Here is a 15,863-nt window from a genome sequence, read left to right on the forward strand (position 1 = left end):
GAAGGAAGGAAGGAAGGAAGGAAGGAAGGAAGGAAGAAAGGAAGGAAGGAAGGAAGGAAGGAAGGAAGGAAGGAAGGAAGGAAGGAAGGAAGGAAGGAAGGAAGGAAGGAAGGAAGGAAGGAAGGAAGGAAGGAAGACTTCTGACTCAATGTGCTCAGTGAAGACACCCTGAGGCTGACAAGCCTCCAAGTTCCAGCTGCTGGTCACATGTTTAGGAAACAAGCTTCAGTGAAAGCTCTGGTCTTGAAGTAAGAAGACCCTTGGGCCAAGCCTCAGCTCTGCCATTTTCCCTTTTCCTACCTCTGTCCCCTGAGCAGCCCACTTCCTCCTACCAAGCCTCAGTTGAATCACCTGTAACATGAGTTGACTGGACAAGACAATGCCTGAGGCCTCTTCTGACCAAGATTTCAGGGTTTTCTGAGGTGGAATCAGCACTACAGACTAAGCAGTGATGGGAGACATGGGAGCCAAGAAGCTCTCAAAAAAGAGTGGAAAGGGGGCGACCAGGTAGCACAGAGAGTAAGAGCATTGGCTCCAATGTCCGGATGACCTGGAGATCGAATCCCAAGCTCAGATACTCAGCACCACACCCAGAAATAACTGGCCGTGTAACCTTGAGCAAGTTACTTAACCCTGATTGCTTAAAAAAAAGAGTGGAAAGAGAGGAGAATGGAGTTAGGGAGGCAGGAACTGGGCCTCATGGACCACCCACAGTTAGGATTGGGAAGGGAAGAGGCAGCAGGCCAGGACTCTAGATTCAAAGGCTTCTGGAGTGGGAAGGAACCTTAGAGACTTTTCAGTCCAATTCCCTCATTTTGTAAAGGAGGAAACTCAGACCCGAGAGGTCAGGGACCCCAGAAGTGAAGGTGATGTTGGAGGCTATCTTGTCCAACCCTCCCATTATACAGATGAGAAAACTGAGGGCTACAGAGATTAACACTTGGCCAAGATCCAAAAGCTCTTTAGCAGCAGAGCTGATTTCCTGATCCCCAGGTCCACACTTGGCTTTTCTTAGAGCCTCAGTTTTCAAATGGGAACACCACCACCTGTGCAGAACCTACCTCACGGTGTTGTTGTGAGGCTCAGAAGTCAATGTACGTAAATCACTTTGTAAATTGTAAAGTGCTGTGTAAAAGTCAAGGATCGTCATTACTAGAGAGAAATCATTCTTCTCTTTTTCCTCCATGGGTTTTGGATAGAAAATGTCCGGAGATAATCCACTGTCCTGCTGTTTATATTTTTCTATTTAATGGTCTGTGGATCATTTGTACAGGGGGATGAAATAATTGCTACCTGCAACTGAGCAAATCTGTTAGAATGCCAGTTATGTCTACTCTTGGCTCCCGTCATCACCACCATCATCAACATTACTGATAACATGTGGAAGTCTCTTGAAATTTCTCAAAATCTCTTTCTCAGTAGTAAAAAAAAAAAAAAACAAACTCCAGCAATTAATGACTGCTGTCACCATTTGCCAAGTATCTCCTGGCTAATTAAAACACTCAAAATCAAATTAGCTACTCACAATTTAGGGCCATCTTGCCATAGATAATCCAAATTCAGCCCCAACAAACATTTCTCCAATAAATACCTCTGATGCACAAGGTACCAACCTCGGCCTGCAGGGACTTTGGATCATCAAGCTGTACACATGGAGAGATGATGACTGATGCCCCATGCCCATCCCATACCTAACGAGGAGTGGGAAACTGAGATGAGAAAACACCATTCTCTTTTGCCATGGCCCTGGTATAAGTGGAGGCTCCCAATGGGTGCCATGTTGCCTTCCACGGGAATCTTTAAATCCCTGCTGACATGACACATTGCCTACAGAAACCCTAGCACCATAACTGAGAACATCTAATAACAGGGAAGGAAGGGGAAGGAAACACGTATTTATTAAGCACCTACTGTGTGCCAGGGGTTGTGCTAAGTGCGTTACAAATATCACCTCATTTGTCCTCACAACAGCTATGGGAGCACTATAGGTACCGCTATGATGCCTATTCTTTTTCACAAATGAGGAAACTGAAGCAGACTGAAGCTAAGTGACTGTCCCAGGGTCACATGGCTAGTAAGCCTTTGGAGGTGGGATTTAAACTTAGGTCTTTTTTTTTTTTTTTGCTTTTTGGAGGGGGGAATGTAGGGTAATTGAGGTTAAGTGATTTGCCCAAGGTCACAAGGCTAGTTTTGTGTTAAGTGTCTGAGGCTGGATTTGAACTCAGGTCCTCCTGACTCCAGGGCCGGCGCTCTATTCACTGCACCCCCTAGCTGCTCCAAAACTCAGGCCTTCTTGACTCCAGGCCCAGAGCTGTAACCTCTGAACCACCTGGCTATCTACTATAGGAAAGACAGGAGCCTCTAAGCTCGGGCTCTGAGATCTCAAAGACCTATAGGTCATATTTAAAAACATATCTTCATTGAATCATAGACCTTGAGCTGGGAAAGATCTCAGAGGTCACTGAATCCAGCCACCCCCATTGTACAGATGGGGACAGTGGAGTCTAGAGAAGGGACATGGCTGGCCCAAGGCTAGCTCGCTGATCAGAAGACTCTCTGACTACAGCCTCTGCATTTTAGCAGCACCATGTGTAAACTCAGAAAAGCAGCAGATCTCAAGTCTGAAATCACATTAGGTGTGAGTTACAGAAACAGAAATGGAATCTAGACCCTGAGAGCCCCCATCAGTATTCCAGCCACCAGAAACATGAGCTTCCTTCTGTTTCCCATCGATCCCTCTCTTTAAACTAGCCTGCAGTCATTTCCCCAGTGATACGTAGCCATCAGGGTCCATTCCCTTCAAGGCCCCATCAAAGACAATGGGGTTTGAAGGTAGAGAGTGGAGGCAACCCAGGGAGCAGAAAGGGGTTTACACTTCGTGTCAGGGGAAGGGCCATGGGATTTTCTGACAAGGGAAAACTGCACACTGTCATCTCCAATAATTTTGTCAATGGGTGTTTCCTTTCAGCGATCAGAGACCGTCTCAGCTGGGCAAGGGCAGTAATGTAACTAAAAACATCTCCAACGAGATGGCTCTTTTTCCCCATCTCAAAATGTAGAAACTCCCACGAGATTGTTCACTAGTCAACTATTGGCATTAGATGCATTTAGTGATATGGTCAAAACCTGCAGAAAAAATGACATTTAGGTTTCAAGAGGTGAGTTTGAGAAGGTCCTTGCTTCTGATGACTCTCCCTGGCTGAGCCATAGCCTCTCTCCTTTCGTGTGTGTGTGTGTGTGTGTGTGTGTGTGTGTGGTGGGGGTGTGTGTGTGTGGTGTGTGAGGGGTGTGTGTGTGCATGTGTGTGTATGTGTGGGTGGTGTGTGTGTGTGTGTGTGTGTGTGTGTGTGTGTACTCTCACTAGCCTCACTCCCCTCATCTGTAAAGTGAAGGTGACTGGCCGGGGAGGTCTCTTCTGGCTTAGACCTAAGATCCTGAGTCATTTACTATTTCTGGGCCTCATTCTCTTCACCTGTGAAATGGGCAGGTGGCCTCTGAGGCTCCTTCCAGTTTCAGATCCAAGCCCCTATACAGCCTCTAAGCTCTAAACCAGCAGTCCCACGAGTGCATTGGTAAAGCCCGTCCCTCATCAGAGGGTCACCTGTGTGCCTCTGTCAGCATCCCTGGCTTCCTTTCTCAGCTCACTTTTGCCCCTCCTGGGAGGCCAGCTGCCCCACTATGGAGCCTGGAGAAAGCAGGGGCGAGGGGCCCTGCAGAGGCCCAGAGCTGTCCACGTTATCAGCTAGCAGGCTCTCCAGGTGGGGGCTTCATCAGATGGCTTGGCCTGTTCTGACTGACACTGACCCCACGGTGCCCCCGCTCTCTAACTGGGGCCCTCCTCGGATTGCAGCAGGTCCTGCATTCCCATAAATCAGGCAGCCTTGGGTCCTCTGGGGAGGGGCTGTACTTTTCATCATTTAGGCAGGAATTCAAGTGCATGGAAATGCCCTAATTTGCTCGTGCTGTGTCAGCATAATGAGTCAAATACAGTCCTGGGGGAGAAGAGGAACACTTAGTACTTACATATACACAGGGCTTTTCATCTTCAGAGTCTGAAACCATGTTATGGTGTAATGTTATATTTCACTCAGCAAGACAAAGGAGATCACTTCAAGGCTCCTTGTTCCCCCTTCACATACACACACACACACTCTCACACACACGCACTCTAACTCACACACACACAAACATACATTCACACACACTAACACACTCTCACACATACACACTCACACACACACTCTCTCTCACACACTCACACAATCACACACACTCACACAGACACATTCACACACACTCACACACTCTCTCTCACACATACACACACACACTCATGACTCCAAGCAGCTCACTTTCACCATCTGACATCTAGTGCTAACATCACCATCACAATTATTTTCACTACTAATAACAACTACAGTCGGCGTCTCTATGGTGCATTAAAGTCTACAGGGCATTTCATATGTGTTTACATTTGATCTGCACATAACCTGTAATGCAGACGCCATTATTATGTCCCTTTTGTAGATGAGAAGAGTGAGGCTGAGAGGTTAAATAAAAGATGCCCGGCTCTGCATTAAAGGGAAACAAACTGTCAGCATGAGAAGGATCTCCTGGACAGGGGCAGGAATGTTGGTTCTATTGGCACAAGACTTTAATTCAAAACCGGCCCTCCTCATACCCGTGTCATCCTCCCTTGGGTCCCCATGACCTTGGGCCAGTCACTGGGTCTCATTTTCCTTCCCTGTAACATAAGGGTTTGGGATCAGGCAGCCTCTGAGAGTCCCTCCAGATGGAAAACTATGGTCTTCTTTTCCTGTGTTTTTCCCCTTCTCTTTCTGAGTTATTTTAACACAGAACATAACAAAATGATAGTATTTCTATGGCACTTTAAGGTTTACAAAGTACTTCATAAATATTTTCTCATTTGATCCTCATGACAACACTGGGAGGAAGGTGTTAGTATTATCTTCATTTTATAGATGAGGTAGACATGAAGTGTCCAAGGCTAGATTTGAACTCAGGCTTCATTCACCTATCTGACTCTACAATTAAGAATCCCATAGGTCAATAGCCTTGACTTTGATTCCTGGTCAAATTCTAAAATGGATTACGGGAAGTGCCTTGCGTCGGGCAGATGCCAACCATTTGACCCTGGACACGTGGCTTGATCTCTCACTGACTGAAAGGACTCTCCAAAACTGGCAGTTGAAGATCAGGAACTGACTTGTATTCATAGAAGGGACTTCCTCAGTGAGAGTCCCTACACCAATGAAGTCACAAGTCCAGTCCTGTCCCCCCATCAGATAAAGTTGTGAAAGGGATGGTTGATGAATGTCTGGAAAAAGAAGCCAAACCAAGCATGGCTTCATCAAGAAAAGTCAGACTAGGCTAACCTCTTAACTCTCTGACAGCTCACTAAATTGGCAGACAGGGCAAACCTATAGATATTAGCTGAACTAGACATAAATAAAAGGTCAGGCAAAGTTCCTCACTCATGCTAGCCTCAGGGACAAAACGTAGAAGGCCCCACATGCCAGGACGGTTGGACGTAGTCAGAGAGAGTCTAAGTAACTGGAACCCAAGAGTGAGAAGTCATTGATGGCCCCAGGGATGACAGCTTGGTACAAGGTGTCCCGTGGAGGGCCCCAAGTCATCTGGGCACAACTACGTCTTCACACTTTTTATCATTGCCTTGGATGCAAAGAAAGATGGCATGGTTACCAGGTTTGTACATGACCCCAGGCTACACGAACAATTTACATGGATGAGAGTGTCCAAAAAGATCTCAAACGGCTGGAATGAAATAAGGCAACATTTTAGAGGGACAAATACAAAATCCAACACGAGTTAAGAATTGAGTTCACAAATACAAGCTGTTACAGCTTGACAGAAATTCATTTGAAGAAGGTCTGGATTTTTGTTGCTGTTGATGTTTTAATTTGTTGATCAAAAGGTCAGTAGAGAGGTCCTGCTGGACCCAGAGTCAGGAAGATCTGACTTCGAATCCAACACTTGCCAGCTGTGCGACCTCAAGCAAGCCACTTAAATTCTGTTTGCTTCAGTTTCCTCATTTATAAAATGAGAACAGTGATAGCGCCTACCTTCCAGGTTGCCATGAGAATAAAACTAGATGACATTTGTAAAGTGCTTTGGAAACCTTAAAGCATGTTAATATGATGTTGTTGTTTTTAAGGGATATGGCAATCAAAAAAATCCGAACACCACCCTAGGCTCCATTAAGAAAATTATAGTGGCCAGTACCCAGGACAAGATGGCCCTACTATGCCCTACCCTGCTCAGATCACGGGATCCCCCCCGTCTTTGGAAAGCTATAGATGAGTCATGTCCAACTCAACAGGGACCACTACATGGGACCTCAGAACCCCAGATATTGACTTAGGAAACCACATATCAATATTGTCTCTGTTCTATTGTGTTTTCATTTACTTCATCAACTATTTCCCGATTATCTTTTAATTTGGTTCAGCTAGGCCTCACCAGGGACTATTGTGGGCCAGTGTCTTTGACACTGCCACAGTCGGTAACCTGAAGCAGAAGCTGATCAGGTGATCAGGCATGCAAGAGGGTGGGGAGCCATGACATAGGAAAATGGACTGAAAGAACCGGTCACATGCAGTCTGGAGAAGAGAAGCCTCCAACAAGGCCGGCTGGCTGTCTTTGAGGATCTGAAGCGCCGTCTTGCAGAAGAAGTCTCATTCTGTTTGGCCCTAGAAGGCACTTCTAGGGAATTACAAAGAGGCAGATTTGAATTTAATGTAAGGAAAAGCCTCCTAAAAAATTAGAGCTGTCCCTGAGTGGAAAGGGTAGCAGGTTTCCCTTTCAAGTCACCAAAGGAAGGTTGGATGGCCACTTGTCCAAGATCTTGGACAGGGGACCTGTCATCCAGGATGGATTGGTCTAGGCCTACACACAGTATCAAACACACATCTCATAGGCCACATACAGCTCTCCTGAGTGAGATACAAACAATATTAAAATGTAATTGGTTAAATAGATTTTTTTTAATCCTGTGATGTTTTAAAAAAAATTAAATTTTTTTTTAACATAAAGTTAGGTGGTACAGTGGATAGAATTTGAGGGCCTGGGGTCAGGAAGACATGAATTAAAATCTAACCTCAGATACTAGTTGTGTGACACTGAGCAAGTCACTTAACCCTGTTTGCCTCAATTTCCTCATCTGTAAAATGAGCTAGAGAAGGAAATGGCAAATTACCCCAAGAAAACCCTGAATGGAGTTTATATTTAAATTTAACAACAATATTTAACATTCATTTTAAAATTTTTTTGAATTCTAAATTCTCTCCCTCCTGCCTGACTCCACCCAATGAGAATTGGGAAATATTTAACAAAATAAATAAAAATATAACAAAACATAGATAACATTACATTTTAAAATTAAGTTAATGTACAACTCACAGAGGCCCCCCCCATTTCTATGTGAGTTTGACAACACTGGCTTAGATAGCATGGAAGGCCCCTGAGAGTCTATGATGAGACCCCAAGTTTAATAAAAGGGTCCTTGTTTTCCCGCATTTGACTTGTAGTCTTCAAATTCAGGCCATAGAGCCACCTCTGAGGAAACTGAGGGGCTTAATCCCCATGGAGGTCATTTGAATTTATACACAAATTGTCCCCAGCCCTGGATTTCCATGTTGAAGATTCATGCCACTGAGTGACTCATAGATTGGGAGAATCAAGAGTTACCTGGGAGATTGCCTTGTCCTTGTCTACACTTTATGGAGTAGAAAATCCTGACCATTGCTCATGGGCTTCTGAAGACTGACCAGCGGAGGAGCTACTTTCTGCGCTGATCAAGGGAAATCCCACAGAAGAGGCTGAGTGTCCCACAAGCAGCCTGAGACTGGAAGCACCCACTGGGGTATTGGCAGCTTATTTTATTACCAAAGAGCTCATTTCACAAGTTACAATTTAAACATTTGGATTTAGCAAGCTACAGCAATGAAAACTGAAATGAAAAAACAAAAGAGTTCCAGAATGTTCATCTGTTGTGAAAATAACCCCGGACATAGAGTCCAGAGACCTGGGCTCCTGTTCTACCTTGGATCAGAACACTGAAGCTGCTGTTTCCACCTCCAGCAAACAGGGGTAACCATACTCACAATCCAATTTAATTCTGGAGTTCAATCCAATCCAGTTAGTCTTATTAAGCAGGTGTTACGTACAAGAGAAATAGGATTCAATTAGACAGAGCAGGTTTAATAAGAAAGGCCTATGGATATGCTCTCAGAGCATCAGGGCATGATGTATTATGTTGCAATGGGAGTGTGTGGTCTCCGTGTTTGCATTCTTTGTGTGGGGAGAAGGGAATGCAAGCTGTCATCTCGGGTGCAAGTGTGGGTGGGGAAGCCAGCTGAAAGCCTAGGGCCTGACTTGGCAGATTCTCCTTCCCTCCCCAACTTGCACTCCTCCCTGTTTCTCATCCTCCAGGGAGCTCACAGGGTCATAGACCTACAGCTAGAAGGGACATTGGAGGTCATCTAAGCCAACTCTGTCACTGAACGGATGAAAAACTGAGGCCCAGTGAGGGGCACTAACCTGAGGTTCCATACACAGTAAATGACCAAACAGGATTAGAACCCAGAACCTCTGATTCCAAAGGCAGTGGCTGTCTCCATTATATGAGGCCTCACCCTTCATAAGGAAAAGATGAGTCATGGAAAAATGTCCTGAAGCCCACAGACTACGTACTATGGAAATACCCTCAACGTAACGGTGTCTACCACCAACCAAACTGATCATTCTGGTCTTGAACAAAACAAAGATGGAGGCAAAGCATGGAAGCTTCCATAACATTTCCCTTACCCAATGTTGAGCACATGAAATTGTTGTAGACTTGAGAAGGCTGTGGAGGGTAGGCTGTCACTCACCTACTACCCACCAGAGATCGGGAAGGAGATAGGTCAACAATATTGGAAAATCCCCTTCCTACGGGACTGACAGACTTTTCCAGGTTCTCTTCTAACCAAATTCATCACATCTTCAAGACCTGATGCTTGACATGCCTTCTCAATCCCCTTTGTCCTGCTTCCACAGTCACCACCTACCACGTTTCTATCCCAATAATGTACAATCATGACAAGGTAAAGCTCATGCAACATTAGGCAGCCTGTACCTTGAAAGGAAGCACAGAATTGTGGGTAGAGTCCCAGAATCAGAATCAAAGAATTTCAGCACTGGAAGGGATCTCAGTCAGCACTGTGTCCAAATCATACCAGAGAAAGAATTCTAGTCTTAAAGAAATCAAGGACGACTTAAATAATCATAAGAATATTCAGTATTCATAGTGAGACCATATCAATAAAACAAAAATGCCAACACTCCCCAAACTAATTTAACCATTTAAACTGCCAAGGGGCTATGTATGGGTTTAGACAAAATACTAAATCATAATAATCATAAAAGTTCTAGAATACTGAGGAAAATCATGAAAAAAAAGAAAAGGGGAAAAGGGAGATCATGCTTCCTGAGCACAAATGACATTATAGAGTGGTAACCATCCAAAGACTTGGTACTGGTTCCAATTTTGTAAAGTTCAGTTTGATACTTAGTGACTAACTCAGGGCTAGAAGAAGGCATGTGGGCAGCTGAGACCAGGGTCCAAATGACCCTTCCACAGGAATCCCTTTATTGTTCTCTCCTTTTCCAGGTCACCCCCAATTCTCACCTGCATAAGGTTTGCTGTGACCCATTAGATAAACTGGATTTTCAGATGCCCACTTATCCTACATGGAAAAAGGCAGGAAGCTCACTGAAGCTGAAGGTTCTCTCAGGGAACCATGTGGGCTTGGCTTTTATTTCATCTTTCAGATGCCTTATTTGCTTTGTGATTTTGCAGGCTGGGGAGTCAACAGCCCCAACTGTATACTCAGCAGGAGGGGTCAAGTGAGCTGCTTCCTCCAGGCAAGCACATTTCTGAAGCCAAGCTTCCCCACAATCTGCAGTGCCACCAAAGGCTTCAAAGAGGTGACAAGGTTTACAGGCTAGAAGAGCCACAGTTCCATTTACACATACACATACACACAGGGGAGTGGCAGCGTCCATGCATTCAGACTTACCCTCTTACTGGTCTCTTCTTCCTGGGCCTTGCGAAACTCGTGCTCAAGGGAGCAGTCAATGTCGTTGAAGAGACCCACCTCCTCACAGTTCTTCAGGAATCTGGTGGGTGTCGGGGTCTGATCTGAGGAGAGATAGCAACACGGTCTAGAATGAAGTGCTCCCCTCCCCCCCCACTTCAGATTCAAAATCAAACAGAGCTTGAAAAAGAAAACCACCCTGCCCCACCATGAAATAAGTCTACACCAGCCCATGGGTTAGATCTCACTTCATTGAATGAAAGGATGGGGAGGGACCTTAGAGGTCCGATCACAGCATTTTACAGATGAGGAAACTGAGGCCCAGGGATGAACAAAGGTCAAAAGTAGAATCTGAACCCAGGTTCTTTGACTCAAAATCCATTAGAATCTAAATCTGTTCTGCCACTTGTGATGTGATGGGGGTTGATGTGGAGATATCACAAATGAGAATGATGTGTGGGTAAATATGGCAAGGACAAAGGAGCATCGGAAGTACTGAAAGCACCTGGCCTCCTACACACCAGGCAAAAACAAAACAGCCCCTGCCTCCGAGGAGAATGCACTCTAAAAGGAGAGGCCGCAGCAATATGTGACATCTGCATACAAAAACCTACAAAGCAGATGACTGGGTAGTAAGAGGCAGAGTCAGGATTCAAACTCAGGTCTGCTGACTCCACTCCAGGGCTCCTTTCCTCATATCACCTGTACCTTGAGAAGGCCACCAGAAAACCAGGAGCAGAACTCAGGGGAGAGATTGGATTAGATACACAGAGGTGGACACCCTAGGCAGAGATGGGAAAATGCAAGCCACAGAGTTGATTGGATTGTCAAGGCAGGGAAGGAGGGAGGGAAAGGGGTGTAACTGCCCATTCTGAGGGGGAGAAGGAGGAGGAGCCAGGGAAGGAAGAGCCAAAGGCAAAGGAGAAAAGCCAGGAGAGGCCAGTGGCACAGAAGCCGGGCTCTGAGACAAGAGACAGGTACAAACAGGCTGGCTAGCATGTCAGGGGAAGGGGGCTGAGGAGGACTGAGCCTTTGGATCTGGCAGCAGAGTGGGGGGGATGGGAGCAGAAATAGGACCACAGAAGGCTCCAAGGAGCTGCTAAAGGCAGGTCAGCTGTGAAACCTGAAGAAGCAGCAGGATCCCAAAAGGATTTCTATTTCATGTTTTTCTTTTTAGCCTATTGAGACCCAGTGATGTTTGAAGGGAGAGGGGCTCCAGGAGTCATAAACAGAAAGGCCTCCCTGCCTGCTGAGATAAGAGGGAAGGAGAAGATGGGTGAAGACAGTAAGGGTTTCCTAAGATTACAGACCTAGGGAGGCTTCAAGTTCACTTTACAGATTAGTAAACTGAGGCACAGGGGGATTAATGGATCACACAGGTAGTGAGTGTCTGAGGTGTTTCTAGGTAAGTATTTGAACAACTGAGGAGGGAGATGAAAGAGATTACAGCAGGTATCCTTAATCCTATTGGGAAGGTAGTCAAGGTCTTCTCTGAGAAAGCAGGGTGTTGGCAAGGGGACCTTTGGGGCAGGCAGGAAGGCAAGGCTTAGAGAATCCCTTTAGGTGGTGATGGAGAGGGAGCTCATTAGAGATAAATAAGAGGTTGGTCCTGAGTTGCAGGGATGAGGGCCCAGTTGGGCGGAGACGACATGAATTTACAATGGGCCCAATCAACATCATTTCATGTCTTCCGCCAATGGAAGCCACTTGGTATTGGGGAAGCATAGAGCACTGATCAAAGGAAGACTTGGGAACAAATCCTGCTGCACATGTTTACTAGCTGTGTGACTCTACGGAAGTCACTTCCCTTCTCTAATACTCAGTTAATTCATCTGTAAGATTGCAATTTGAACTCTCTGATCCCTCCATTCCATTCCAGCCCTAAATCTATGATTCCATGAGCCTCGGAGCTTGCCTGAGAAGCACCATCTTGGAAAATTTGGGAGGTTCTGTGTACAATGAAGAAAATTGGGGTAGAAAAATCCTTAGGGATAGAATCTTCAAAATAAATAAATTCAATTCACCATAAAAAGCATGTAAACACTGGACAGAAAGTGAATGCCTGTCATGTGGAAAGTGGTGTACAAGTTGTGATATGTGAATATAATGGAATAATATTATGCTGTAAGAAGCTATTGTTATGAAAAACTCAAAGAAATATGGGAAATTTTAGCCAGGAGAACAATAATAACCTAACAATCAGCTCTGATTAACTATAATCATCATTTTCAGTCTAGGAAAACCAAAGAAAAATGAGAAAACCAATGTTGAAACACATCACTCCTCTAAATAGGACTGGGCACTAGAGATGTGGGGGGTACATAGTCAATGAAACACCATCCTGGGAGCTATTGGGTTTGCTTCTTTGATACAAGGGAGTGTTCAATGTGAGAGGGGGGAAGGACAATCAAGGGAAATAACTGGTATTTTTAAAAAGCAGCAATAAAAATTGTATAGAACTTGATATAGACATAGCATGTATATATAGGTTCTTGGTGTACGAAGATAAAAATGACTCAGCCCTTACCTTCAAGGAGGTTACAATCTAAGTCTGGAAATAAGACATGCACAAATAACTATGCTATGTGTAAGGTTATGGAAGAGGCAGAAGTGTAAGCTGGAATAGGGGAGGAGGAAATCAGGAAAGGCTTGAGGGCATTTGAATTTGACCTTGACCTTGAAGAAAGAACCCCCTTCCATCAGGCAGCAGCTATGACTGCTCTCTATTCTAGGCAGGGGACACAAAGTAAGCAAAGGCAGAGATGGGAGAGAACAGATGAGATTAACAAACAAGAAGTTGCTCAGTTTGGGATCGTAGGTTTGCAGGGTAGGGAAAAGAATAAGGCACCAATCCAGGCAAAAGGCACCAAGGGCCTGAGTAGGACTGGTGCCCAGGAGATGGATGGGGAGAGAGATGATGGAGGTGGGACTGGCAGAAGCCAACAGCTGACCAGGAGAGGGGCTGATGAGGCCAGTCCACCATCAGTCAGGAGGAGCTGGGCAGATGTGGAGGAAAACAAGGCTTGTTTTTCAAAGTTAAGCAAACCAGTGGCCTTCCTATTCGTTACATAATTGTTCTGTAAGAACTCCGTACAAGCTGCCAGGGAAGACGTGGAGACCCACAGTGACTTACCTGTCCTCTCCCTTCCCTGAATGCTCCCCTCCATGCCTCACTACATTCCCTTACATTTCTATTTACTTATCTCTGTTGATGCCATGGAGGCCAGGAGCCTTTTCATTTCTCTCTTCATTTCCCTAGCAGCTAGCACACGTAGGTACTCAGAAAATACTTACAGAATTGAACTGAATTTGCTTTAAAAAAAAGTCCAAGTTTCTTGACCCTAATGAAGTCATTTTGTTCTTATCGATACATTTCCCCATAAATTCCAAAGACAATGAGCAGGAAGGCTGCTTCTTTACTGGAACCCAGCAAATTAAAAACAGCTCTGTTTAAGTGGTCTAGTAGATAGATGGGAATGCTAGATATGGAATCAGGAAGACCTGAGTTTGAATCTTCCCTCAGGCACTAGCTATGTGATGCTGGGCAATTTATTTAATCTGTGCCTCAATTCCCTGATCTGTAAAACGAGATAATAAATAGTAGCAACTACCTCAGAGTATGTGGATCGACTGAGATAATAGAGGTAGAGTGCTTTGTAAATTGTAAAGCCCTATGTAAATGTTCTTAGTTCTATTTGTGCCTTGCAACTGACCTGTATGAAGCCAAAGCACTTCCCTTGCTTTCTGTTCAAGGAGTCCACTTTTTCTGGTCTCTGAAGTATTTACCTTTTGTTCTAATTAAATGAGATGCTTTTCTCCTGCCTCCCTTGTGGTTAGCATGGACTCGGGAGCAATTCACAGTAGGAATTTCTCTTTCCAGCTCAGAGTTAGCCTGAGTTTTTTATCAAGGTCCCAAATCCCCATCAGCACTTTTACTCTGGGGCAGTAGGGTTAGAGAATTCATGAGACTCAGACTTGGTGGGAAGGATAGATGGGCTTTGTCAAAACTCCCAGTGATAGAAACCGGGTCAGTTCAGAACCGAGAGAGCTGTGCTCCCAAAGGGGAAAGCAGACATGAGCAGATGACACCTTCCCAGAAGCCAAGGAATCAAGGTGTGAAACTGGAGCCTGAAGCTGGTGCCTACTGATGATGACTTCCCTTGGAGTGCTCTGTTACATGGCATTTCAAATGGGGGGAGGGGCACATGTGTGCAAAAAAGAACAAAGAAAGAGGAAAGGAAATCAGTTATCCATTTGGAGACGGAGATTCCCTGGGATTCTCAGTCCTGAAATTTTACTGGTATGTGACATTCCTTAACATCCCCTAGGGATCCCGTTACTTCTAAACCATCTTTCCACTGTTCTCATGCCCAGCACGATGGAGATGGAGTCCTTTCTGCTCAGCTCTCTGCTCTCTGTATGTCCATACCAGGCTCTGGCTGCAAACTTAGGGCTATAGCCCAGAACAGGTCTCCAGGTCACTGGTCATTAAGAGGAGTTGGTTTGGTCAGTTTGGACTTTGGTTTTTTGGTTTGACTTTCACTCTATTTCCTCTATGGATTGTCATATTGACAAGCCTGGTCAAGTTCTTGGTTGTGGATGACAATTAGCAAACAACATCATTCCAATCAAAAGAGATAATAAAAATAAAACATATAACACAGTGCCTGGTACAAAAGAGGGGCTTAATAATGTTTGCTCTGCTCCCCTTTCCTGAGAAAAATGGGGTGTGGCATAATGGGTAGTGGGGTCCAGACTCGGAGGCAGGAAGACCCCCATTCTTGTCCTGCCTCTGACACATAATGGCAAGTCCCTGCTAAGACACGGAGTGGCAAAGAAGCTGATAAACTGTATCAGTAAATGAATGGATGGATGAGTTAAATGTTTGCTACACACTAAGCACCAGGCTAAGTACTGGTAGAAATTCAAGCTAAGGCGGTCCCTTCCGTACAGAGCGTACATCTTAGTGGGGACAGACAGCACTTAGAAGAGGGAAGGCCCGTATCAGGAGTTACCTACACTGGCAACATCACAGAAAGAGACACTGCCCCACCCTCCTCTGGGGAGAAATCATGTCCCAGAATATGTCACGGTGTCCACAGTAAGATCCAGAATCACACAAAGGAAATCAGCCTGGAAATCCACACAGGATAAAGAACATGGACTATCCAGTCTGAGATATGTGGTCAAATGGAAAGTCCACAGAATTGGTCCCTCACACTGTGTGTGTATGTGTGTGTATACACATACATATACATACACATACACATATATGTGTATATATGTATTTATCTAGGTATTTCTATGTTAAAAATTATTGCCAATAAAATCGCCTGTTTACCCTGCCTACAGTTTACCTGTAAATATTTGTCTGCTTGTTGTCTCCCCCATCAGACTGTGAGCTCCTCAAGGGCAGAGACTGTCTTTGGCTTCTCTTCAGATTCCCAGTGATTAATATGGCACACAGTAGGCACTCAATAAATTTTTACAACTGACTGAAAGACCCACATCCGCATCTCTATTTCTCTACTCAATATTGATAGGTGTCAATGTAGTAAGGATGTTGATTTGGATGCAGAGAGCCATGCAGACTGATCTTGGCCAGATACTGCAGATGGTCACTGAGCTGGGTCCAGGGCTGAGCACCAGGAGGGGAGTAGGTGGGATGAGAATGAGGGTGTTGTTCTGCACCTCTAACGATCTCTCTCTCTTTCTCTCTCTCTCTCTCTCTCTCTCTCTCTCTCT

General features: G+C 45.1%; 1 protein-coding gene across 8 annotated transcripts in view; it reads right to left on the minus strand.

The window, feature by feature from the left end:
• CREB5 (cAMP responsive element binding protein 5) overlaps positions 1-15,863 on the minus strand; it is a 508,305-nt gene that overhangs the window by 389,055 nt on the left and 103,387 nt on the right. For 7 of the 8 annotated variants that reach the window (XM_069088643.1, XM_069088638.1, XM_069088640.1 and 4 more), the window contains one exon: positions 10,101-10,222. The exons of the other annotated variant lie outside the window; for it this stretch is intronic. In XM_069088643.1, the coding sequence (XP_068944744.1) occupies positions 10,101-10,222 (122 nt within the window). The remainder of the gene's footprint in view (positions 1-10,100; positions 10,223-15,863) is intronic. 8 annotated transcript variants of the gene reach the window in all.

This window comes from Petaurus breviceps, unplaced genomic scaffold (assembly GCF_028583685.1).
Source record: "Petaurus breviceps papuanus isolate PSGF00001 unplaced genomic scaffold, PetGlider_PUasm1.0 185, whole genome shotgun sequence".
NCBI lineage: Eukaryota > Metazoa > Chordata > Mammalia > Diprotodontia > Petauridae > Petaurus > Petaurus breviceps.